General features: G+C 35.5%; 1 protein-coding gene across 2 annotated transcripts in view; it reads right to left on the bottom strand.

Moving 5' to 3' along the window:
* Positions 1 to 3,207: 3,207 nt before the first annotated feature.
* The window catches only part of mnd (L-type amino acid transporter minidiscs), a 44,053-nt gene continuing 22,412 nt past the window's right edge, over positions 3,208 to 24,848 (bottom strand). For both annotated transcript variants that reach the window (XM_089631248.1, XM_089631249.1), the window contains exons 3-6: positions 15,049 to 15,267; positions 11,547 to 11,817; positions 6,349 to 6,673; positions 3,208 to 5,441 (exon numbers count right to left, since the gene is read on the bottom strand). In XM_089631248.1, coding sequence (XP_089487374.1) covers positions 5,049 to 5,441; positions 6,349 to 6,673; positions 11,547 to 11,817; positions 15,049 to 15,267 — 1,208 coding nt within the window. In that variant the 3' untranslated portion in view covers positions 3,208 to 5,048. The remainder of the gene's footprint in view (positions 5,442 to 6,348; positions 6,674 to 11,546; positions 11,818 to 15,048; positions 15,268 to 24,848) is intronic.

The following is a 24,848-nucleotide window of genomic DNA, read 5'->3' as shown; positions in this document are numbered from 1 at the left end:
ATTCTTTGAATGGAATTGATGTATTATCAAACTTCTAAGACTAATGCTACATGTTAAAAGGTGGCAAAAATAAACAAAGAGGATTTATGGAACTCTGCGCAAACTTTCTTAAGTATTCCTAGTACCTTTTAACATTTTGTTACAACCCTTGTAACGTTTTCCATCTTTAGCTAAGGTAGGTCAACTTTTTACAAGCATTGCATCCATTATTAAATAAATCAGGGACCTTTAATTATTTCTGTGTAGCCAAGCCACCGTATACATAGTAAAATTTTATAAGCGCGCCGCATTCGTATATATTTCGGCAACACCGAGACAATAGAAACTTCAATGCAGTGTGTAATAAAAAAATGTATTTTTAATTTTAAGAGGTTTTATTGACTGTCGATAAATAAGTTATTACAACAGGGGAAGCTTACATAAATAAAATTATAAAAACAGGCTTAAAACTGCAAAAGAAAATAATACCCCATGGATTGAAAATAAAACAACCGCACAAAAATACAAAAATTTGTAATTTTTAATGAGAGCATTAATCTAATGATAATATCATTAAGTTACCGCTATTCTTACCTTGACTTTAGCAGCATGAGATATATACTAAGCTTACATTATTATCTTTACATCGGCAATAGTCAATCTAATATAGTATGTAAGTTGCTCTTCAGAAGTAATTTTTTTAACACAGTTTTTTTTGCCAAAAAAAAGTAATTTTTTATAGTTTGATTTTGTTATAACAACTAAAAAGGCTTTATTCTACAATCATTATTCAACTAGTAATGTTTATTCCCTGTGCAGAATATGAGTACCAAAAGTGAAAAAATTAAAAGTTTGTAAAAATATTATTGATGTATTTACTACGCATGTATTTGTTGCATGAAATGAAATATGAAAAGGCATATAAACATCAGTCGAATAATCAAGATGATAATTTATTACTTTATCGTTAATTGCAAGCAAGTGGGAATTTTAAAATTGGGTACACACAACATGATCTTCAATTTGTATGAAAAGGTATTAAAGCGATGGTTTGGATGTGCGGGCTGCGGGAGCCAATTAAAACGTGGCTAAGTCGCGCGTGAGCTAAATGCTCACACTATTTCAAATGTAATTTTTACCTAATTGACAAAAACTGATTGATATAAGTAAAAGATCTATTTAGTATGAAAAAAGGCATGAGGTCTTGACGAAAGTGCTTCTCATAACACATAATACACATGCTCGGTGCAGAGTAATTGACGGCACAAAGCACACTTTTTTTAAAAGTGGAGAGCGTTAAAAGAATAGGTGCACAATGAGCAAAACGCTGTGCGATCCTCACAAACACGTCTTGCAGTCACGGCGGTGAGAAGGGCATGAATGACAACAGCGGAGAGGTGGTGAGTAGTTGGGAGCTACCTAGACCCCTGGAGGTGCTATGGTATCGCTAACATCGAAAATATCAATTAATTTCTTCATGAGAAAAATGCTCATTGCTTACCTTTTCGGGGTGAAATGTTAATATAATAATTTTGGAATATTAATATAATTAAAAAATCGTAACTAAATTGTGTAAAAAGGAGGAGAAATTTTGGATTAGTTGAGCTAATAAGGCAATGGTTGGTAAGGCATATTATTATTGAAGAATATAATCAGCACAAAATAATCGATGGCCATTCAATCCTAATTAACAACATGGCAACATTATATCAATTAACTGTACTTTACCCTAATTATTGTCCTTATCCTATATTATACCACATTTCTTATAATAATTTTAATTTATATCTGTCAGTAGAGAGGGATATAAATGCAAGCAAAACTTAAAAATGATATAAATTACCACATTCATTCTTTCTCACACTTAAACACATGAATATTCTTAAATATGAGAGTGAAAATATATTTTTTAACAATAAAGAAAAATATAATTTTTTTGCAATCATTAAAAATTTTGCCAAATTAAAAAATGTTAAATTTTAACAAAGTTTGAAAAAAATATTTTTTTAACGTGTAACATTAATTTAAATGTGTAAATGATAAATGAATGGGTATGTAGGTACATAATATTAGAACCCTGTACTTTGAAATAACTGAGTCAACTTGCAAAACCTGCTTCGGAATATTTTGGAAATCTGTAGATGTCACGTGTTTGAAACAATTTGAATATACCTTTTGGGCGAAACATCAACATAATTATACATGTATATTAATGATGTACTTATTTTCAATTTACTTCAAGCACTTTTTGTGGATGTATTAGAATGAGCAGAAATCTCCAGAACGGGTTTCGCAAGTCGACGTCAACTAAAAAATTAACCAATCTACTAGCACACCTAGAGTGCACTAAAAGTCTCACAGCTTAAATCTATCATTGCAAACTTTGATATGTCATGTAAAGCACAATAGTAAAGGTAATATTTTGAAACAAGTCCAAGAATAAAACATTTTGAAACAAAAACTTTTAGGTTCGCAACTGACAGCAGCAATGCAAAGAATACCTTCACGAAGCAAAATTTAACAAAACACAAACATCTCGAATTAGAAGAAGGCAAAAGAACCGAAAAATGAGGCCAAAATGGAACTGAGCAAATGTGTAATTGGAAAAAAAAATAAAAATTTGGACGAATTCATGGAATGTGTTCAAAGTACAAATTTTACTAAAAATATGTACTACTTTTATACATCTATTTTTATTAATAGACGTATTTAAACATAAATTATTTTTTTTTGGTTTGACTGAGGATTGAACCTTCCTCCCCAGGTATTGACTAAAATGAGTGAACCGCGCAATAAAATCCTTTTTTTTTTTTTTTTTTTTACAGTATTACCGCACAAGAGTCCCAACTGCTCCCGTCTGGAGCCAGTGAGACTATGGCATCCCCAATTGGGGTATGATGTGAGGCTGAGGGTATTGGGGAGGGGAGGGAGATGGGGAAGAGGAAGGTGGGGAAGTACCTGGCTATTCAGATCTGGTCACCAAACACGGCTAAAGCCATTTCAAGCAACGTTTCAATTCTGAATGGTGGTCTTACACCAGGGCGATACTGAGAGTATCTTCCACTCTGGAACGTGCCGCAAATATACTATATATTATTTTAAATTAATTAATTGTGAAATAACACAAATTAATCAAATAAAATTTATTTGCGCACGCCGGGTTCGAACCCGCGACCTTCGGATCTGTAGTCAAAAGCGTATACCACTAGACCACGCCGGCCGTCATAATTGGATGGTACAGCGATTTATTTTGTACATTAACCGCTGTAAATTTTTATAATGTTAACCAAGTTCAGAGGTATGAGTGTGTGTGCGCGTGTGTAGGTGCGTGAGTGCCACCAAAAGTTGGTTGAATGTATTGTCATTGATAACGAGTCTATCTGCCCAGTTTTAGCTCGATCAGCCGTTACGAAGTGGGTTATTTCTACTTCCAACATCCCGTTTCATTCATTCAATCAAGAAAACAAAATCAAAATTCAAATAGATATACTTAAAAATTGACTTCGTTTCTCCATAGACATGATGACATTAAAGAAAACATATATGAGCATTCACAGAATATAATATAACACACAATTATGCAGTCTATGCCCATCATGTATGATAAATATGTACTTATTAACAGTTCTACCTTACTTATTTTTAAAACAATGAAGGCACATTTTGTTACAACAATAGAATGAATATTATAAAAAGCGATAACTAAAAAATATTAATCAAATATGCATATAATTAAATAACTCTTGTCAAAGGCACAGTATTTTACAATAATTAGTCTAAAAAAATTGAACATTATTTCAAGAGATTCATGTTTGTGTGCATGCATGCACACAAAATGCATCCAAATTTCGTATTTTCTCATTAGTGTAGTGTGTAAAATTTAAGTCACGTCTCCCTGTATAAGAAAATTTGGGAGTTAGAACATGAATATTAAACAATGTGCTCTTGCCTGATTATATATTTATTGACGTGGGTTCAATTCCTGTAATGCACATGCTAATTTACTATTAAATTAATGCTGTAGAAATACACTCATGTTGCAGAATACAAACTACCTCTGCTTGCATTTGAACACCATGCTAAATAATTTCAAGAGAGTTGGATACATAAATAAACCACTCACTAGATCGATATCTTCGGGCTTTTTGTATGAAACGAATTGGACCTAAAAAACCATAGATATGCCAAAATATAGACAGTAAAATACTCATTCGGAACCTACTTATTATACTTTACACCAATGAAAAACTCTGAAACTCTATGGAATAAATATAATGGATATAGTTAGGCAATCATATGACGTCACAATATTTCGTTTCCAATTTGAGTTATACCCCCTGGGTAGATCCTAAGCCGTCCTAAATAGAAAAGCATTAACTGCCAGCATAACAAAGCCCGAAGCATACACAATAATTTATGATCAATCTGCCTAAACATCGAAAGGCAAAGGAAAGAGAGATGCCGTGGAAGAATTTCACATAACATTAAGTGTAAAGCAAATACTATGATAGTCTGGACAACTGTAGGATGTAAGCAAATATAATTACAAGTAAATAAGTCGTGTAAAATGATTTGTTTATGTATTATATCATGAAGGAATGTTTTTAAATGCACAACATATTAACCCACGGAAACCATCGTAATGATTAAATGCATTCTATGTAGATCATCTCCAATACCCCTATTGAGTTCACAACTTTTCTTTACTCACATTCTTCAACAAGCTTAAAAGCAAACCTTACTGATATACCTCCGTAAAGTTCTATTCATTATACAAAAGTCTTCCACTAAATAATATTACAATCTACCGCGTACACAGTAACTTAGTATTTAATTAGATGTTCACAGTAGGTTCTTAAAGTACGCTTAAACAGAATTCACAGCAATTACTTCAAATTTGGATTTGGTGCGTGTTTTTATGAACAGGCTGTTTCTTTTTGAAAAGTCTTTACGAGGCGTCTTCTAAGGCGCTAAAGCACCGTGTCTTTATTTGGATTTCACAAAATGACATCTTTCAAAGTTGATTAAAAAATGAACACATTAATCATGGTCTGTCAGCACCAAATTGATCAATAGTCTTTTCCATCTTCCGGGATACACATGAACATTTTAGCACACATAAGATTGAAAGAGTTTGATGTTTTTACAAGCCACATTGGCTTGTTTTTCCAATAAATAGTAACAAAATAAACTGGAATGCCCGCAATAATAAAGGCGAGACCGACTCCCACTTCATACGGAGACACGTAGCATGGGAAGGTGACCAGGAAGGTGCAGATGATGAAGAACACAATTGGAAGACAGAGGTTGACTTTGATTGGCCTTGGAAGATTGGGTTTGGTTCGTCGCATCCACAGCAAGCCGCTAACTGACAGCAACGTAAAGAATGCCTCCACGAAGCTGACGTAGTTTATCAAAACATAAACGTCTCGAATTACCAGGAGCACCAATGTCAAAATACACTGAAAAAAATAAAGAAGTCTGGTTAAAATTGGATTGTATAATGCTGCAATTGGACAAATGCAATAAAATAAATTCATTTACAAATAGTAAATAATTTCAAAATATTGTCTGTATCTATTTTGAAAGTTTTTGGAGCAAAATAACCGCAATAAAATAAAGGACAAGAGGGAAGGGAGAAGAGTGCCAAAGCTCAGTGTCTTCTCGTCTTAGTTCCAACTAGCACTAACAGTATTCTTGTCAAGGCAGAGTGAAGATTCTGGAAATGCATTTCTCGTAAAAAGAATGGAACCGTAAAAGTAATTAAGTAATTTTTTTGAACTACATATTTACTGTTTACTTCCTGTTCTTTTCAAAAATATAATACTTTATTAAAATTTTGCCTTCCTTCTCTCTAATATAATGTACATATACGGTTCCATTGCTTACATGTACAGATATCCGTTAATTTTCTATCTGTAGTACCTATTTGTATTTTGTATGTGTTAAAATTGTATTTTATTAGGCAGAATACTTTATATGGCGTCACTGGGTGCTTTACCCGGCCTCCATTTAATAATTTAATAATTTTAAAAAAAATGATCATATGAAGTTAAATTATAAATTGAAAATACAATAAATTAAAAATCAGGTGAAATTAAATAAAATACAATAATCAAGGCGTTAATGAAAATTATGGTACCTTCTATGAGGTACGGTTGTATATAATGATGTGTCTATTGTAATGGCGTTGTGCATTATGTTTATATGTTTTATCATTTTATGTTATATTACTTTTAATATTGCCTTTTGTTCTTTAAGCCATCTTTTTGTTGTCACTGTAATGTTTTTTGTTTCCTCGCTTTTTATATCAATTGTATTCATTTTATTCATTAACGGCATTATTTAATAACATAAATAAGAGCTTACCATGAATACAAGTGAAGGAACCGGAGTAAACCTTTTGATGTCGATCAATGCAATGGCTTGAACTAAATGTCCGTTCCTCGCTCCAACAAAGAACAACCGGGATGATGCAAAAATAGCACCGTTGAGGGATCCAAACGTAGAACAAGCCACGAAGAATGGCATGCACCACGACATCCCTCCGAGCATCTTGTCGGCAAATGTCACAGCCACGGCGTTAGAAGACAATATCTCATCTCGTGATAATACAGAGAAGTAGGCCACATTTGTGATCACATAGATAATGGTCACGAGGGGCATGGATATAAGGATGGCTTTGGGCAAATTTCTGAAAGAAAAAAAAGATAAATAAGTATGTTTTGACTGTTTTCATTTTGAGCATTTATTTGGATTTTATTTAGAAGGGGAAATACACACAAATTCTCCGACTTTCTGACAGTATCTTTAAGAAATGTAACGGTCAATATACCTGAAGGGTTAATTGTTAACCTTTACAGCCATTTCCCCTACACACATATTTATATTATTTTTTTTTAATAAAATGCATGAAGATATTATTTGTGGGGTAATTACTACGTTCGGGCGCTCTTCGGGGCTGCCGGCTGCTTTTTGGAAGCGCTCCGAGTTTATTTTTGAAATCCTGGGAAGTCCTCAATTTTCCAGGTGTAAATTTAGCATAAAATAACCGCATTAAGTTTTAGTTTACGTGTATAAAAGTAAAATAATTTTTCTGTAGCCCCTTCGGGCTTAATTCAAGTTTTAATATAAAGTTTTACATATTTTTAGTTCAAATCTGCCACGTTATCCAAAAAGTGCACAGTGAAAGGCAAAACATCGGTCGTCGGTTTTAAATGCTTACCACATGTGCACGGTGATAGACTAGTGAACAGTTTCAAGTGCGTGTAAGTGATTTATGAGGGTATCCTTTGGGCTATGATGGTTGTAAACAATGTCGTATATGACCGGGCCACACTACTCAGACTTAATAGTGTAAGTGTCTATTTGGACCCTGCAATAGCTGCAAAGATATCGCTGTATAACCTTGGACGCGTTATTACTAAAACAACTACCCGTAAAATTAGGTTTCGTGGTTGCAGAGCTGGACGCAGTAGGAAAAAACATCTGGAACACAGCATCGAAATAGTTACGTCACCGCTAACAAAAGAACAGGGAAAAGTAGCAACTCAAATTCTCCCGATTCCGGAGAGAGAATATAACACAGTTAATGCTTGTATACAACGGCATGCCAACTTTAAGAGCCGTCAACTAGGTATAGGATCCTGGAATGTTAGATCTCTCAATAACAAGATAGAGGAGGTAGGGGAGGTTTTCAACGAACAGAATCTTCATGTCCTGGCCATAACTGAGACTTGGCACGAAAATAGTGACTCTTTTTCAATAAAGAGACTCCGAGCTTTAGGTTATGTCGTGCTAGAAGAAGCCCGACCTAAAGCAACAATTTCTCGGGATGACAACATCGCTAGCGTAAATCACGGGGGTATCGTGATTTTAGGTCGCCAGGGCTTGCGTTTAACAAGGGTGTCAATTGGTGCATACCGAACCTTTGAGCACTTGGGATGCCGAGTTTCGTCTGCAGGAGCATCATTCATTTTATTTACCCTATACCGGCCTGGTTCAAAACAAATCACTTTGGACTTTTTTAATGAATTTTCGTGTTTTCTCGAGCGGGTTGTGGGACTTTCCGATAATATTTTCATAACAGGTGACATTAACATTCACTTAGAGCGTCTAGAATCACCAAATACTCTTAAATTCACTGATTTATTAGACTGCTTCGGATGCCGTCAATGGGTTAATTCCCCAACTCACGATGCTGGCGGAACTTTGGACATTTTTATCTCAAAGTCAAGCGGTCCGTTTCTGGTAGCGGATAGTGTGGATGTAGGACTATCAGACCATCGACTTATTCGCGCAGAAATCGATTTTAACCCACCTAAAATTCCTTACGTTACTATCACATCAAGAGCATGGCGCGGTTTTAACTTTGACGACTTCCTGTCAGAACTAAAAGCTTCTCCGCTCTGTACACATAGCGCATGGGAAACAGAGTCGCCAACCAAACTAGCAGCAGATTATAACACCATCCTTTCAACCCTTTTAAATACATATGCTCCAATTTCTACAAAAACTCGGCGTCTACGAAAATCTGATGCCTGGTTTGACGAAGAATGTCGGAGCCAGAAGAGATTGATGCGTAAATTGGAGAGGTCCTACAGACACTCGGGGGTTACATCACGGAACGATTGGATACAGGCTCAAAAAGAGTACACGATCTTAATCCGTTCAAAAAGGTCTGAATATTGGACAAATAGGATCACTTCAGAGCGTCAAAATCCACGTAGTCTTTGGAACTCGGTTAAGACAGTCATTGCTGATGTCCATGCACCAAATACAATCGACATAGCTCCGGAAATCTTCTCCAAGTTTTTCCTTGACAAAATTGAGTCAATACGAGCCCTAACAACCTACGCTCCACCACCGTATTTTACTAAATGCAATAGAGAAAACCTTTCTGCCTTCAAACCTACATCCCTAGAAGAAGTAAGGAAATTAATTCTTACTTCACCGAACAAGCAGTGTTCGCTCGACCCTATTCCAACGTGGCTACTGAAAAAGTGTTGCAATGAAATTGCTCCCTTTTTAGTTCATCTTTTCAATAAGTCACTTAGCACGGGTGACTTTCCAAAATCCCTTAAATCAGCTATCGTAACTCCATTATTAAAAAAACCACAACTGGACGCTGAAGATCTTTCAAATTACCGACCTGTTTCAAATCTGCCTTTTATATCAAAAATATTAGAAAAAATCGCTGCCTCACAGGTCATATGTCACTTAAATTCAAATGAATTATTAACTAAATACCAATCTGCATACAGACGGTTCCACTCCACAGAAACCGGGTTACTACGTGTTTTGTCGGACATAACTACTGCCATTGAGTCGGGTAAACTGGCACTTCTTTCAGTCTTGGACATGAGTGCTGCATTTGACACGATTGACCATGACTTTCTTATTAAACGATTAGATGAATCATTTGGTTTAAACTGCGATGTTAAGACCTGGCTGACATCGTACCTGGCCAACCGTTTACAAGCCGTAAAAGTAGGAAAAAACCAATCAAATTATGCAACCCTTTCATCTGGGGTACCCCAAGGGTCCGTTCTGGGTCCACTACTCTTCATCCTCTTCACAAATGATGTCGCTAAAATAATAGAATCATTCGGCCTTCTATCTCACTGCTACGCTGATGACCAGCAAGTTTACTTTTACTGCTTACCAGAAGAAATAAACAGTCTAAAAATTCGTATAACTGAGTGTATAGAAGCAATTACTCGCTGGATGACCTCAAATAGATTGAAACTGAATCCCACAAAGACTGAGTTTCTGTGGACTGCTACAAGCAGACGTCAGCATAACATTGAAAACTCCCCAATAACCATTTCCGGAAGTGACATCACTCCAAAAACGTGCATCAAATTACTGGGTGTCAATCTGGATGCTAATTTTTCCCTTAAAACTCAGGTGAACAGAACTGTAAGCACGGGGTTCTTTCAATTAAGGCAAATTAAAGCAGTGCGGAGAAACCTGCCAACAGAGGCGACTAAATTGCTAGTCAATTCCTATGTTGTTTCACGTCTAGATTATTGCAACGGAATATATGCAAGTCTCCCTAAATGTCAAATCAACAAATTACAATCCGTTTTCAACGCCGCGGCAAGGCTTATCACCGGAGTATCTAAATACTCCCACATTTCAGAGCATCTCAAAAATCTGCACTGGCTCAAATGTCCTGAAAGAATCCAGTTCAAGGTATGCTGGATGGTATTTAAGTCACTTAACGGAATGGCTCCGGCTTATTTATCAGAATTGTGTATTCCAGAAGATTCCAACTCCCGACAGTCAACCCTTAGGTCAGCAACGTCATCAGCTATCGGAAGGTTGAAGGAACCAAAGCGCACACCAGATACTAAGTTCGGTGAGCGTGCTTTTGCCGTGTCAGGACCTAAAGCCTGGAATGGACTGCCACATGATTTGAGAATGATCGCAGACTCGACAGAATTTAGGTCTAAACTTAAAACGCACCTTTTCAGACAGTCGTATCCATAATTTCATAAATAAATAAATAAATAAAAATGATAACAAACTAACAATTTGTAGGCTTTTAAGACAGTTAAAATACATTTAAATTAAAATAAAAACTATAGCAGACTTAAGATCATGCGACGACCAGTGTTTTTTGATATAGTGTCCTCTGCGTGCAGTTCTATCTTTTATAAGCATAAACTTTTTAATATAAGTGTGTTTGTTGGAAGTGACTTGCCAGGTAAGTATGTTTTGGTATCATTTCTAAATAACAAATGTAGATCCTAGGAAATAAATTGTACAGCGCCCTTGAGGTGATTTTTCACAAAAACGGCGCTCTACAAATTATCCAATTATTATTATTATTATTATTATTAACTATAACTCTGAAATCAGCTTTATCTAGTTACACATAAAACTATACACTTATTTCCTCGCCCGTTTATTCCACAACACATATTATGTGTTTTTGGCATATCTACATGGGCGTATCTGTAATGTAGAAACACATGGGTTATGGATTTGTGTGTAACTTGAAGAAACTAGTTTAGAAAATACTTAGTTGTAGTAATTACCCTGCAATTTGCAAGTGCCACTGGAGGGACATATTTGCATAATCGACTGGCATCAAATGGGTTAGTGACAAACTCTAAAATAATCTTTCAAAGCAAGAACTTAATGACTGTATTAATACGTCTAGTATATCCTAATATTATTTGGTAAGCGCATAAAAAGAAGAAGAACAAAAGAAATACCACAAGGAGAGTGTTTCATTTTCCAAAAGTATGGCTTTCTTTGCTTAAATTTCATATACGGTAATATGTTTCTCCATCATTATAAAATTCAAATGGGATGGCGATATACAATGTCAGGCAAGTGTTAAAAAGAGACAAAAGATACTAAATCAGCGGCGACGTTGGTATCCATTCAAATCTACATGGAAGGCATTTCTAATGTGTATTAGTTATTCAGCGAATTCGCTGTAAGAGAGAATGAGACAAAAAAAACATCGACACTACAGCTTTCGATTCAAACCAATTTGAAGGCATTTCTAGCGTCATTCTTTATTCCACGGTAGACAAGTATATTTGACTTACTTGTAAGGATCTTTAAGTTCTTCTGTTACAAAATTGAGATAGTTCCACCCAGAGTAAGAGAACAATCCAGAGTAAAAAGCCAGAGCAAGAAACCCTGGAGAAGTTTGTGAACCGGCCATTGGTGCATCCCAAGTTTCTACATTTCCACACGCCAAGTAATATATTCCAGCAAACACGATGATGAGAAGTGCAAAGATCTTGGTGGCTGTGAAAATGTCCTGCACTCTAGTCACCAACTTCACATTGTAGCAGTTTATTACTGTGAGCAGACCTGGAAAATAGAAATAACCCGTTATTGTAATACAAATACTGTTATCCTAACAATGTTTTTGTAACATATATGGTAGAGTGCATGCACATAATAACCTCATATAATGAATACTTGCATCCTCCCCCCTATTCTTTCTACCTATTCCGCGTTTCTTCTCCCCCCTCCTTATTATCAATACATGGTATGATGAATTATTTTACTGGACAAGAGTCCTAACTGATTCCAGCCGTCTGGAGCCAGGGGACCATGGCATTCCCAATTGAGGTATGTTGTGAGTTTGAAGATATCGGAGAGGTTAAGATAATGGGTAGAGGAAGATCAGTAAGTACCTGGCTATTCAGACCTGGTTACCAAACACGGCTTAAGTCATTTCAAGCAAATTTTCAATTCAGAATGTTAGTCTTTCACCAGGGTAATACTGAGAGAATCTTTCACTCTGGGACATGTACATTCATACCATGATAATATACTGTTCTATTTACCTATCAACATTATTGAGAAAGAGATTGTTTTTGTGGAAGCGTCTTATTTACTGTTTTGTTTTACGTTATTCTGTAAATAAAACTGTTTGTTTCTATAAATAAAACAAAATGTGTATTGTAAACAGCACAGTAAGAATGCGAAACACGAAGACTTTGTAAATAAGATGTATAATATTGTTACTAAAATTTAGACAGACAAAAAAGTTTGGTGCTATGAGAAGATATTGGATAATAAATAAACGATAATGAAACTAACAGTAATTAATTAAATTGCTTATTTTTAAATAATTACATATTGTTGAATGATTACAGATTAATTAAGGTCATTTAGGATAAGATTTTTGTAATGCATTTCTTGCCATTATGATAATTAATACTGAAAAATATTAATGACAAGTAATAAACATTAGAAAAACATGTGATAAAATATTACACCAGCTATGATTTGAGTACCGTGATCGTCTGCTAACTGGGTGGGTAGGTTTTATTGTTTGCTCGCAATATGGAAAGGCTTCTAGAGAACAAAACTCAGCATGTTAATAATTAGTATGTAATTACAAATTCAAACACCAAATACATCAGAAGAATAATGATGTAAAGGCTGCCGTAATATTACAGTTCTTACAGCAATGACTCGGTTAGCTGACATTCCGGTGTTAAAATCCTATTTGCGGAATAACATTTTTTACTGTATATTTTTCTAATACAATTACAATATTGTTTCAATTTTTAAATTAAGTAAATGGTTAACCTCAAAATGCTAAACTGCTAATTCAAATTTATGATGTCAATACTCAACATTTGAGTACTTACTGCAAACTTTTAAAGAACTGTTTTCTTCTAGTATTTTATTAGAAGAAAATATTTATTAAAATATATCGGATATTATATATACTAACCAGCCATTATTTATAATGTCTACCCAATTTAGACAAAGTGATAATTGGCACAGAATTAATCACATTAACTAGCAATTTTATATAATATCTTCGAAGTCTTGGGTAAAGTAATAAAACAGTAAGATAAAGGTAATTATTATAAAATTATATTTCAATTTGCCTTTAATTTATAAAGTAAATTTAAACTAGGTTGGGTTATTATAGCTTAGGTTAGGTTAGGTTGGGTTATGATAGGTTAGGTTATGTTGGGTTATTATAGGTTAGGTTAGGATAGGGGGGTAACAAGTCAGTTGGACCGTATTTATTACTTTGGCTAAATTTGACCCGATATTATGGATAGTATCCGGATAAAGTGATTAATTTATCACATTGTCTGAACAATTTTGTTATTATATATAATGACTAGTCATTACGTATAATAGCTATTTAATCACGATGACTGTAACATATATATATTCTATTTTACATTGAGTTATTTTACTTATTTATTATTTTTTTTAAAGAAAGAAAAAGATTCTTGTGTTACAAATAATCTGACAATATTTGAAAATCTCCTACTACCACCACAGAGAGGAAAAATGTTGCTTGTGATGGAGGACTTAGCCAGCCGACAACACACCACGCCGAGGTAACTCAGCCAGCGACCAGTGAGGTTATATATTCCCCAATGTTTATGGATAGTTAAGACCCTTCTGTGCCACCTGTTTATATTATGTTCACTCAAGTTAATCGAAGCATTTCAACAGGTGAAGTTTAAAAAAAAAAGAGAGACAATCAAGATTAATAAATGAAAGAAAAGTGGGTAACCCATTAATTTTGTCAGCATGTGAGTTAAATCCACATGTTTTTATTATTTACAAAAAACATGTGTTGCAATACAAACAAGCCATGATAATAACACCTAGATTATGTGACATACATTCTGGATCAAATGTAAAAGAGTTTCTATGTATTCACTTTGTAAATGGATGACCTCGTCCCATCACACGTGTTCAAATATTACTTTATTTTGATATAGACCATGCAATAAATGACTCGTTAGAGAATCATAATATAATTATGAACTGATTGGCACTTTTAACTCGTTGTACGCAAACATCGCAGCATATAATGCAAGTGGTTGCAATCGGCTGTGCTCCGGTTGTCTTGTGAACATCAATGAAAAAGTTCCACACACAGGGGGACTTTGAATCGAAACATCATATATTTAAAGAGTAAAGGTATGATTCGGTCCCATGATAACAACAATGACAATTCAACACACCTTTAAAAAGTCTTTAAAAGTGATGAGAAAAAACTAAAATATAAATGTGACCTATTTTTTGTTTCATCACTTTTCATGACTTTAAAGCCTGCGACAGACTACTATTTACAACGTTATTTTCATGGCTTGGTCTATTTCAGCATATCGCTCACCATACATTCCAATTGGAAGAGCATGGCGAACAATATACTGAAATAGACTAACCTACCTATATCGCTTTTAAAAGGTGTGTTGAATTATCATTTTCATGAGTTATCCGTTCACACATACTATTTTCCCTTAAAAATCATTTTAAAACTAACTAACAATCACTCGGTTACCGCAGGGGTAGGCAGAGAGGACGGAATGTCAAACAACTCAATTATTGATGATAACTGACTTGGTTAATATCAATAATTGAGCTTAAATCAACCACATGGACATGCCCATAATACACTTCTATCAGTTTTTCTCTTCATATTCCATCTATTTAACAACATAAAAGTATAAAAGCTTTTTTCTAAATGCTAATACCTTCCAACCAACCCAAACCATTTTTCTTAAATGCTAAGATGACATATTTACATAATTAATCGGAAATATTTACATGTAATAACAGCAGCAAGCAGTCTGACAGCTTCGTAGGGCGGGTCGCAGGCCGGCCAAGCGGGCTGCAGGATGTACTGAGCAAAGGTGATGGCTGTGATGGCATTAGCGGTCGGCACCAACACGAAGAGGGCGACCCACAGGTATAGAAAGGCCGGCAGAGGTCCAAAGGCTTCCCCGATGTAGGCGTAATCACCCCCAGACTTTGGTATCATGGTCCCTGGAAACAATTTAAACAAGAGATCAATATACATTTGAAGCAATCAAGAATTTTTTAATGATAACTAATTAACTAAGGCCGGCTCTGAGGCTCCAGACACTCAGTTAAACTTGTACGGTATGTCTGCACGCACAGGTCACCTGCGCAATGACCGTGTGGATGATATAACCGCGCAGATCCAGAGTTGGCCTTAAGCCAAATGGCGCCTAGCGCTAGTTAAAACCTCAAGGACCGTTAGGTGTTAGGTGTTAGGTATTATCAACTTCTTGGCTCCTTGGCTCCTTGGCGCCTTGGCACGTCAGCGCCTGGAAAGGACTGCTGCATTTGGCCTGCGCAGGGCCAGCCCTGCAGTTATCTTAATCATCACCTGTGCAGGCGACCGGCAAAATACGAAAATTCGTATTTTGACCTGCACAGGCATAACTGTGCAGGCAAACCGGAGCTTCTGTATGGCGTCTGACACACAAGCAGTGATGTAGACCCGGGAATATTCCCCGACCTGAAATAGATTCCCGAAAACGGGGAATTTATTTTATTTTTAATAAAATGGTTTCTACACTTTTGGATGCTTTATAGAGTGTTAGCATGTAAAGTAAGCCTGCAAACATTTGCAGTAAACGAAGCTGCCTCATCTTTACCTCATGAAGAACAGCCTGTTGGACGATGATGTTTACTGGACAAGAGTGACATCATTAGCCGATGTTCTGCGACCGATTGTTTCCTGGATTACACAGCTAGAGGGAGACGATCCACTAACACACAAAGCATTGTATGCTTTTGAGGATATTGAGAGCAGTCTAAGTAAAACTCTTCCAGCGTCTCTACTGTTACATGCCGAAGAGAAGCAAATACTGGAAAAGGCGGTGCAGCGCAAAGAATTTGCTATTGCTCCAATACATCTGGCTGCTGCCCTACTAGATCCAGGTTCCCAAGGACATCTGCTAAGCCATGCACAGCAACTTGAAGCACTTGAATTAATTGATCAAGTAGCAAGTCATGTGGAGACTGTTGATAGTGCAAATGTTCTTGTTGATTTAGCCAATTATAGGGCTAAAGAAGAATCATGGAGCAAGGCATTCCTATGGAAGTGTGTCGATAAAATCACGCCAGTGACCTGGTGGAAGGGGATGTGCGGATGTTCTGATTTGTCACAGGTTAGAATATTGACTGCTCCCATTACTTCAGCAGCCACTGAGAGATCTTTTAGCATGTTTAGTCGCATTCATACAACACGGAGGAATCGTCTAACAACTCAAAGAGTAGGGAAAATAACATTTGTGGCACACAATTGGAAACCTCTTTCCTCTGAAAGAGGCTCTCAAGTTGCTCCCAAGAAAACCCTTTCTTCGAAGGATGAGCAGAGTGCTTCGCATCATAACGTTTCAAACCTATCTGGTACTCGCAAACGCAAACATCCAATTGACTGTGCTGAGGAAGAAGAAAACGTAGATAATCCTGAGTCATCAACAACTTCGTCCGGGTCGGATGAAGAAGAAGAAGAATATGAAGGTGAAAGTGGAAGCGAAGTTGATAGTGTCAGTGTCCAATCGGTATCATCAGATGAACAGTAACGATCTGTGAAGTTGTGTCATTTTTACAGTTTTACGATTGATTTTTGTACGATTGATGTACCGTTTACTAACATAAAGGGTATACAGGGTGTATCGGCCCTAACCCGACAAACTTTAACCAGCTATTCCTTAGCACATTTGGAGTAAAAAATGTTATGAGCACTTTGCTGTCCGGTAACATTTTTTTTTCAATTAAAAACAAAAAAATTAAAAATTTCCACACTCCATCACTGTCATTGGCATTGCTTTTCGTGTTCAACAGCTGTTATTAGCAAGTATGTCGAAAAGCGTCTTCGCTCTTTCGTACACACTAAATAATAGTAGTTAAAAATGAGACGAATGGTGCCGTGCCATTTCTTTGTGATTGTAAAAGCGCGGCAATGTAGAATTATTCAACATTATTCAACGAAATTCGAATAAAATATTGCCAGATGTGTTTTCAAACTTTGACAAAGGATAAAACAGTGGTGACATGTGGTGAAAATATGAATAATAAATTTTTTTATAAAAAAAAACGATACCGAACAGCAAAGTGTTAACATTTTTTACTCCATATATGCTAAGGAATCGCTGGTTAAAATTTGTCGGGTACGTGCCGATACACCCTGTATAAGCTACTAATACTGTACAGTATACAATTATATGGAGATACTACTCACTTTAAAATAATTTTGATCGGTGTTTTTTTGTTATTTTTCTCTTGGATCCTATTCCTATATATATATGGGAATAGTTTTTTATGGATCTATCCTGCTCTATATGTACCATATGTGTGTATATTTTATTTTTTATTTAATAAATATTATTCTTTTGAGGTATTATGTTGTTAAAATCAAAATTCCCAAAATTCCGCGTCCAGGGGAATATTCCCGGGAATATTCCCGGGAATATTCCCGGTAATATTCCCCAGAAATAAATTCCCGGGAATTTATACATCACTACACACAAGTGATGTAAAATACATGATTTAAGCAAGTATATAATGTAATTTGGAATTTAAAGAAATTAACAAAAGTCCAAGTTATAAATTAACCATTGGTTTTACAATTTAGTATCAAGCCTTGATGTAATAGTACTATGGCGACAAGTAATAGCAAAAGGTAGGTACCTATAGATGAAACAATTTTACTTTTCAAATTAATCTCTATGGAGAGATGAAAATTATCGCTTTTCAAAAATATTAATTAATTAATAAACATTTTCAGGTAGGTACCAGAATTCTCGAGTTATTGAAATTTTTTGTCAATAAACATGATAATTCATTATGGGGGAGTATGCCTAAAATCACATTTGATTTTGTAAGGCTCCCACAATATTTCGAAAACACATTCATTTTGTTTGGGGAATTTGTAAGAAAACTGTAACTTCACTTTTATCCCATATAATAAAAAATTTGAAATTATGGCATCCAGTATAAATATTTGAGGCAAACTGGAAAGAATAATTATTTATTATAGAAAAAAAGATAAAAATATTTTTATAAAATATGGACGCCCGGTCATATATGACCCCAAAATGCTGGAGGGGTTAGAATTATTTTTTTGTGATTTTTTTTATGCTCGCTAATATGTTATATGTTTGTTTAATTCTTGGAAGTTTTTTTACAGTATAAATGTATCCTTACTGGAGTATCCCGTGATAAGGTCAGATAGTTTTATAAATAAATTAAGTCATTATGTAAAGTTATTTCGGTAAGTAAAGTGGAATAAATAAGAACATAGTGTATTTTAAGAATTTTAAAAGGAAACTAATTCTTAAATACTATAATATAGGTAGGAAAAAATATAAAACAAAAAAATCTAAAAATTATCATAAGATTTTTAAGGAAATATAAGGGGGACACTCGAATGCTGTAGATTGAATTTATGCATGAAGAGGTAGGACAAGCAAGATTTGTAAAATAGTATAAAGTTTTAAATACCAAGAAAGGTGTTTTTTTTTATTTATTTTAATTACTTCTTTCATTACGTAGTAACCATTTTTTGTTAACTCATTTTAAATATAATATGTTTATCTCCTGGACCATCTGGAACCAAGACCTGCATTCAAGTAAAAAAAAATATTATTATTATTTTCGAAACAAACAACAACAAAAAAATCATATATTACTTGCACTTTTTTTTGAAGATACACAATATTGGAAAAACTGAAATTTTGCAACCTCTTATTACATATTTTCTATATATTGGTATCCCGGAGGACCCAGCTGTACAAACTATATTTCAGGTTTGTTTTTAATTATTTTTTTTTTACTCTTTATTTTTGAGATCATAAAAAATTATAAAGTATGAAATGTAAAAACAAAAAAAAAATTACATGCAAATATAGAAAGAAAAAAACACAAAAACATATAAATTAAACTATATTACACGAACCTTCAAAATCAACCAAAAAAATGTTAACATTTAAATTACTTCAAATAGAGTCAAGTTTAACCCACGACTATGTCAACGGTGGTTGCAAAAAAAAAATATGCATTAAATTCACATCAAGATAATCCTCAAAAAGTATTTTCAATCATAAAAAGTGTTCATTTCATTATATTATGTATCGTCAAAATTTGGTTCCATGCGATGAGGACATCGTGCGCCGCCCGCCCGCTACAGACTGCAGATACACATATCTATCTATATAAATAGATGGATAAATTAAAAAGTCATATTTAAACCGTGTTAAGTACCATTATGTCGGCGAACTTGTTAAAGAAAGAATGTCCTCATAGATTAGCGGAAAATATCTTAATTTTCCCTTTTCACGATGGAACCCTGAAATTATTTACTTGAATACTGCCTATGAGAATGTAATTCCATACTTTATTCTTTAATTGATGGCGCCAAATCATAATTAACTAAATTACTAAATAACTAGGCAGTTTACCTAGGCAGTCCAGTCTGTCTGGAGCTAATGGTCTGGTACAGAGGTTCCCAAACTGTGTAGTACCTCGACCCACCATTTTTAGAACAACAAATATTCGCGAACCACCTACTTTATGGACAGTGGGCACAGACATAGGAATTAATAGACGAGAAGATAATGGCGAGGGGTAAAATCAACTGTTGAAGAACGAAGGGAGTGAAGCTGACTGTGATTCGTCAATAAATCAATCTGACAGTAAATAGGCATCTCGCATTATAATATCACCATTTACTTCTTAAAAGTAAAATCTGCTTTTGAATGAATAGACATTTTTACATGGGAGCGCAAATTACTCGCCACGTTATGAACAAATTTGCGAAGTCCAAATTCGGCAAAAAAATTCGGTTCTATTTCAGAGTCGAATATTTCGTTTAAGTATTTAGTTAAGACACTTTCATAAATGTTCATAATTTACTTCCCAGCAACCAACCAGCTTTGTGTTTCGCGTCCAGACGTTTCTCGATGTGATAGTAACAACTGATTCATATTATACGATGTGAATATGCTTAAAATAAAGTAAAATAATTGTACTGGACACCTACGCCAGTGACATTGACTGTAAATGCCGGTTTTCCTCTCGGGGGTACCTTAGGTAAGGATTTTCAAAGAAACACAACTTGCGAATGTCGTCGGACAACTGACTGATTGTGGCAGTTGTTTGCATATTTATTGAGTTCGAATTGAACACGTGTTAATGTACATCAAATATTCTTATCTCTAAACAGGATGCATGAGAGCATTAAGGAACCAAGAAAAATAACCAAATTTTAATTACTACGGTTAAATCCCATTTGACACATGATACGTGTCCGGTGATAAGCTTCAAAAGGGATTCGGCATCGTTAATTGCATGATAACAGTAAATATTCATTTCCTTAATTATTTTAATGATTATGTCCATCCGCCTGCTGTCCGGTACACCCCCAACGTGAAAAAGTATTTTTCACCAAATAGTTTCCTCGGACAGCAAGGTATCTTCTTAAGGTGTGAAGAACAATGGTTTTCACAGCAGGTGTGTTGGTATTTTCCAAGTGTAGATATTCGTTGAAGTTTCTGTCGTTGGGAGGTACTGCTATGTTGTCTTCAATTTCAATTAAAAATCCGTATCTTTTGACGGCATGAAGTGATCGTTAAAGTAATCAGCTTTCATATTTCAGCAGAATGAATGAACGAATCGCCTGTTAAGTAACGGGCGGCCTTCGGTTATGTGACCCACATGTCAAGTGTTTACATGTGAGGTATTTGTTTATAATAAACAATTCTTTCGTTTGTAGTTCAAGTTCGTGAATCAGTGTTATTGTTATTACTGTCTCTCATGTGACTCTTTTTATTGGGTTTATCTGTACCTTATCTGGTTCCTTATTATTTATTACAATCTTTATTTCAATTACGCTGCAATGGCGATTCTTTGTCCGGTATCTAAGAACCAAGTTGACTTTCTCCATTGTTTATATTGGAAGATTTCTTCAAAACTTTTTGTAGGCACAACTGCCGCGTGCGCAATCATGTTATTATTGTTTATTTTTTCATGGCTTGTGTCTTCGGGCGCCGTTATAGGCTTAACATAAACAGTTTGTTCACTTTTTTCTTGTGGAACAAAGGCATTTCCATTCTCTCGTTTGATTAATATTAGGTGTTGATACACTTCTTGTGCCACCGGTGTTCTGATTTCACGTACATTAATTTGCTGATAAATGTCACTCGGCAGATTCATAATTTTCACATTTTTCAAAGATTTCACAATTTTCACAGATTTCACTATTTTTACAAATCTTGAATCGTCCTCGTGAATGGTGTTTCCGGGGCTCCATACGCCTCCGGATGATAATGCGGCATCATTAATTTCGCTTTCCATCAGCGCCATATTATGTGCCTGGTTGTCGACCCCTTTCCTTGCGAGTCGTTTCTTTTCGCCAACATTACTTAGCGACAATGTTTCGTAATATTCTTCATTTTTATGAAGATGCTGCACAAAGGTTGTTTCCGGTATATCCTCAGGCAGTAGTGTGAGGGTGGACTTCCAGCCACCCTGACGAGTAGCACCGTGTGCATTTTCATTTTCTTCATTTTTATGAAGCATCTGCTCAGAAGATGACGGTAACTGTGGAATGTCCATCACAGCCGTGGATCCATCGGGCGTAATCTGCTGAGGTGAGAACGAAGTCTGCCGTTTTTCCTCAGATGGTACTAAGTGGGGGAGCAACGGGACGCTACAAAGGTAAGCTGCCATTACTGCACCCATTTCCTGTGCAGCCTCGTCTTGTTGATTATGGAAGCGCCGTGTAGACTCTTCTTGTAGACGACGGAAGCGCCGTTTGCACTCTTCTTGCTCATCTTGATTAAGCCAAAAGCGCCGAGTAGATTCTTCTAGTAGGCAGTGGAAACGTCGTGCAGCCTCTTCTTGTCCACGATAGAATGACCTCTCTTGTCTCCGAAGCTCTGCCCCCAACGGTCTAGCGATTTCCTCTATAAATTGTGAGTTATCGCTGTTGTCATGTGACGTCACTAATCCTCCCCTGGATGTAGGTGCTTCGTCGCCTTTCCAGGAGCGCAGTGATGGTGTACACTCTTTTTCCCGGCTTTGTAAGTACCGAATCTCTTCCTGTTGACGTTGTAAGCGCCAATCTTCTTCTAATTGGCGTTGTAAGCGCCAATTCTCCTCCTGTAGTGCTCTTACTGTTTCCCAAGTAGAGCATGAGTTGCCGCTGTCTTCGGGTGCCGGCACTAATCCTCTCCTGGAAGCAGCAGGTGCTTCAGCGCCTTTCCAGGAGCGCAGTGACGGTGTCATGTTTCTTGATTTTCTGAGGAAAATCCGGCTCGAAGGACCATAAATGTACTGGACACCTACGCCAGTGACATTGACTGTAAATGCCGGTTTTCCTCTCGGGGGTACCTTAGGTAAGGATTTTCAAAGAAACACAACTTGCGAATGTCGTCGGACAACTGACTGATTGTGGCAGTTGTTTGCATATTTATTGAGTTCGAATTGAACACGTGTTAATGTACATCAAATATTCTTATCTCTAAACAGGATGCATGAGAGCATTAAGGAACCAAGAAAAATAACCAAATTTTAATTACTACGGTTAAATCCCATTTGACACATGATACGTGTCCGGTGATAAGCTTCAAAAGGGATTCGGCATCGTTAATTGCATGATAACAGTAAATATTCATTTCCTTAATTATTTTAATGATTATGTCCATCCGCCTGCTGTCCGGTACAATAATGCTTATATATGGAATGTAATACGACAATTGGGTTTATTCTCTTTTTCACATCTATTTTTACAAGTTTTCATAGTAAAAGTCAACATTTTGCCGTGTTATTTCGTAAAATGAACCGATGATGCCTCGACCATGGTTCGCACAAGAATGATGACGTCACGTTTTCAAATTTCACTTGAGGCCATACGCGAGCACAGCCGGCTCCAATGGAACCGGTATGGGGAGTGGGGATAATACGCTTTTAATCACTTAGGGCAGGTCTATTAATATTCATATGTCTATGACAGTGGGTTATTTTCGACTGAAGAAATTTTGTCGTGCGCCGTTTATTTTGTAAAAGTATCTTGTACTATTGTTTTTTTTTTATGTTTACATTCTTGCGAGACAGAATAATAGATTTGGCATTTCCCCAGCAATTATTTCCGTTAGACACATACCGATTGCATTTTTTATGATCCTGAAACGATAAGATATTGTCACAGCCGTTGAAAGTTTTTTCATGAGCTATTTGACGAATTATTTTAATCTCTACAAGACTTCCTTTCAAAAGTGCAAATATCTCAAAGTTTATGCCACCAATCTTTCGCTTTCTTCCTAATTTTCGATGGCTATGATTAGACCAGGTTATTTTCAGAATATTCTTATAGAACATGAAACTGCCTATTCAGGGTTCGAGATTGACACAGATTGGGAAACTCTGGGGTAGTGCTTATACCGCAATGTGTATATTCTTGGTATACCTTATACACGGTGTCCGGAAACTCGTAGTACAAGCGGGAAACTGGAGAATCTACACCACATGGGGAACCCAAAAAAACATAAAGTTTTTTGATTTGAGCATTTTGAAAAAAAAAAAAAAAAAAACCAAAAAAAAATATTTTTCGGCTATTTTAGGGTTAAAGTTTTTTCTGGTGTTTAGGGTTGAATAACGGATGTTTTAACCCTGCAGAGCAGAAATATTTTATGATTACACCGGGTTAAATGAAGGGTGATTTCAAAATAATGCTTCAAATCCGAGTTTCTTCATTTGTTTTACTTTCAAATAGTTTTAATTAGTTGGGTACTTTGATCTTCAGTAATAATTTATAAGAATTTGATTAAAAAAAAAAAAAAAAAATCAACTTCAAACTCGATTTACTCGATAACGAAAGCTCAAATAAAAAAAAATATACTACAAAATCGACTCCAAATGTGATGTAGATTCACCAGTTTCCCGCTTGTACTACGAGTTTCCGGACACACCTGTAAGTAATAGGCATTAAAATCGCTTGACAAACGGAGTCTAGAAACGTTCGATTTCAAGCACAAAACTGGTTTTTATTTATTTTGTAAATAATTTTATAAGAAAGCAAAAAAGTTAATCAAGTGAAACTGTCACAGATAATCTTAGCTATAATTCTGTATTTTTTTAAAGTTGTTTCCTTTACGCGTTCATACATTTCTATTGAATTTTTTTTTTATTAAAATTTATATTTTTTATTGAGTAATTTATTCTTTTATTTGTATTCTACTCAAGCGAAACGATATGAAAACCTTCAATTTATCTAAAGCATATATTTTGTTATTCATAATGTACACCAATTTGTTATAAAGATAGATCAAAATAGTGATTTAGCATTAAGCTTCGCCTTAAGTCGAGTCTCCAGCGGCAAAATGTTTTCAAAACATTTGACAAAAACATTGGGGCGGGGCCACAACTTTTTATTTTTATTTTCCATCGGCCACGGAAAACGAAAACATTGTGGTCCTGCCCCAACGTTTTTATTTTTGTCAACATGTTGCCGCGGGGGACGACTCGTTAGCTATTAGTTAGTACGGACAGGCGGCTGAGCCAAAAATCTGTGGAAGTTCAAAACTCTATTCAGA

This window comes from Hesperophylax consimilis, chromosome 4 (genome assembly GCF_061612785.1).
Source record: "Hesperophylax consimilis isolate HC1 chromosome 4, BYU_Hcon_1.0, whole genome shotgun sequence".
NCBI lineage: Eukaryota > Metazoa > Arthropoda > Insecta > Trichoptera > Limnephilidae > Hesperophylax > Hesperophylax consimilis.
This window is presented reverse-complemented; position numbering and strand designations above follow the sequence as displayed.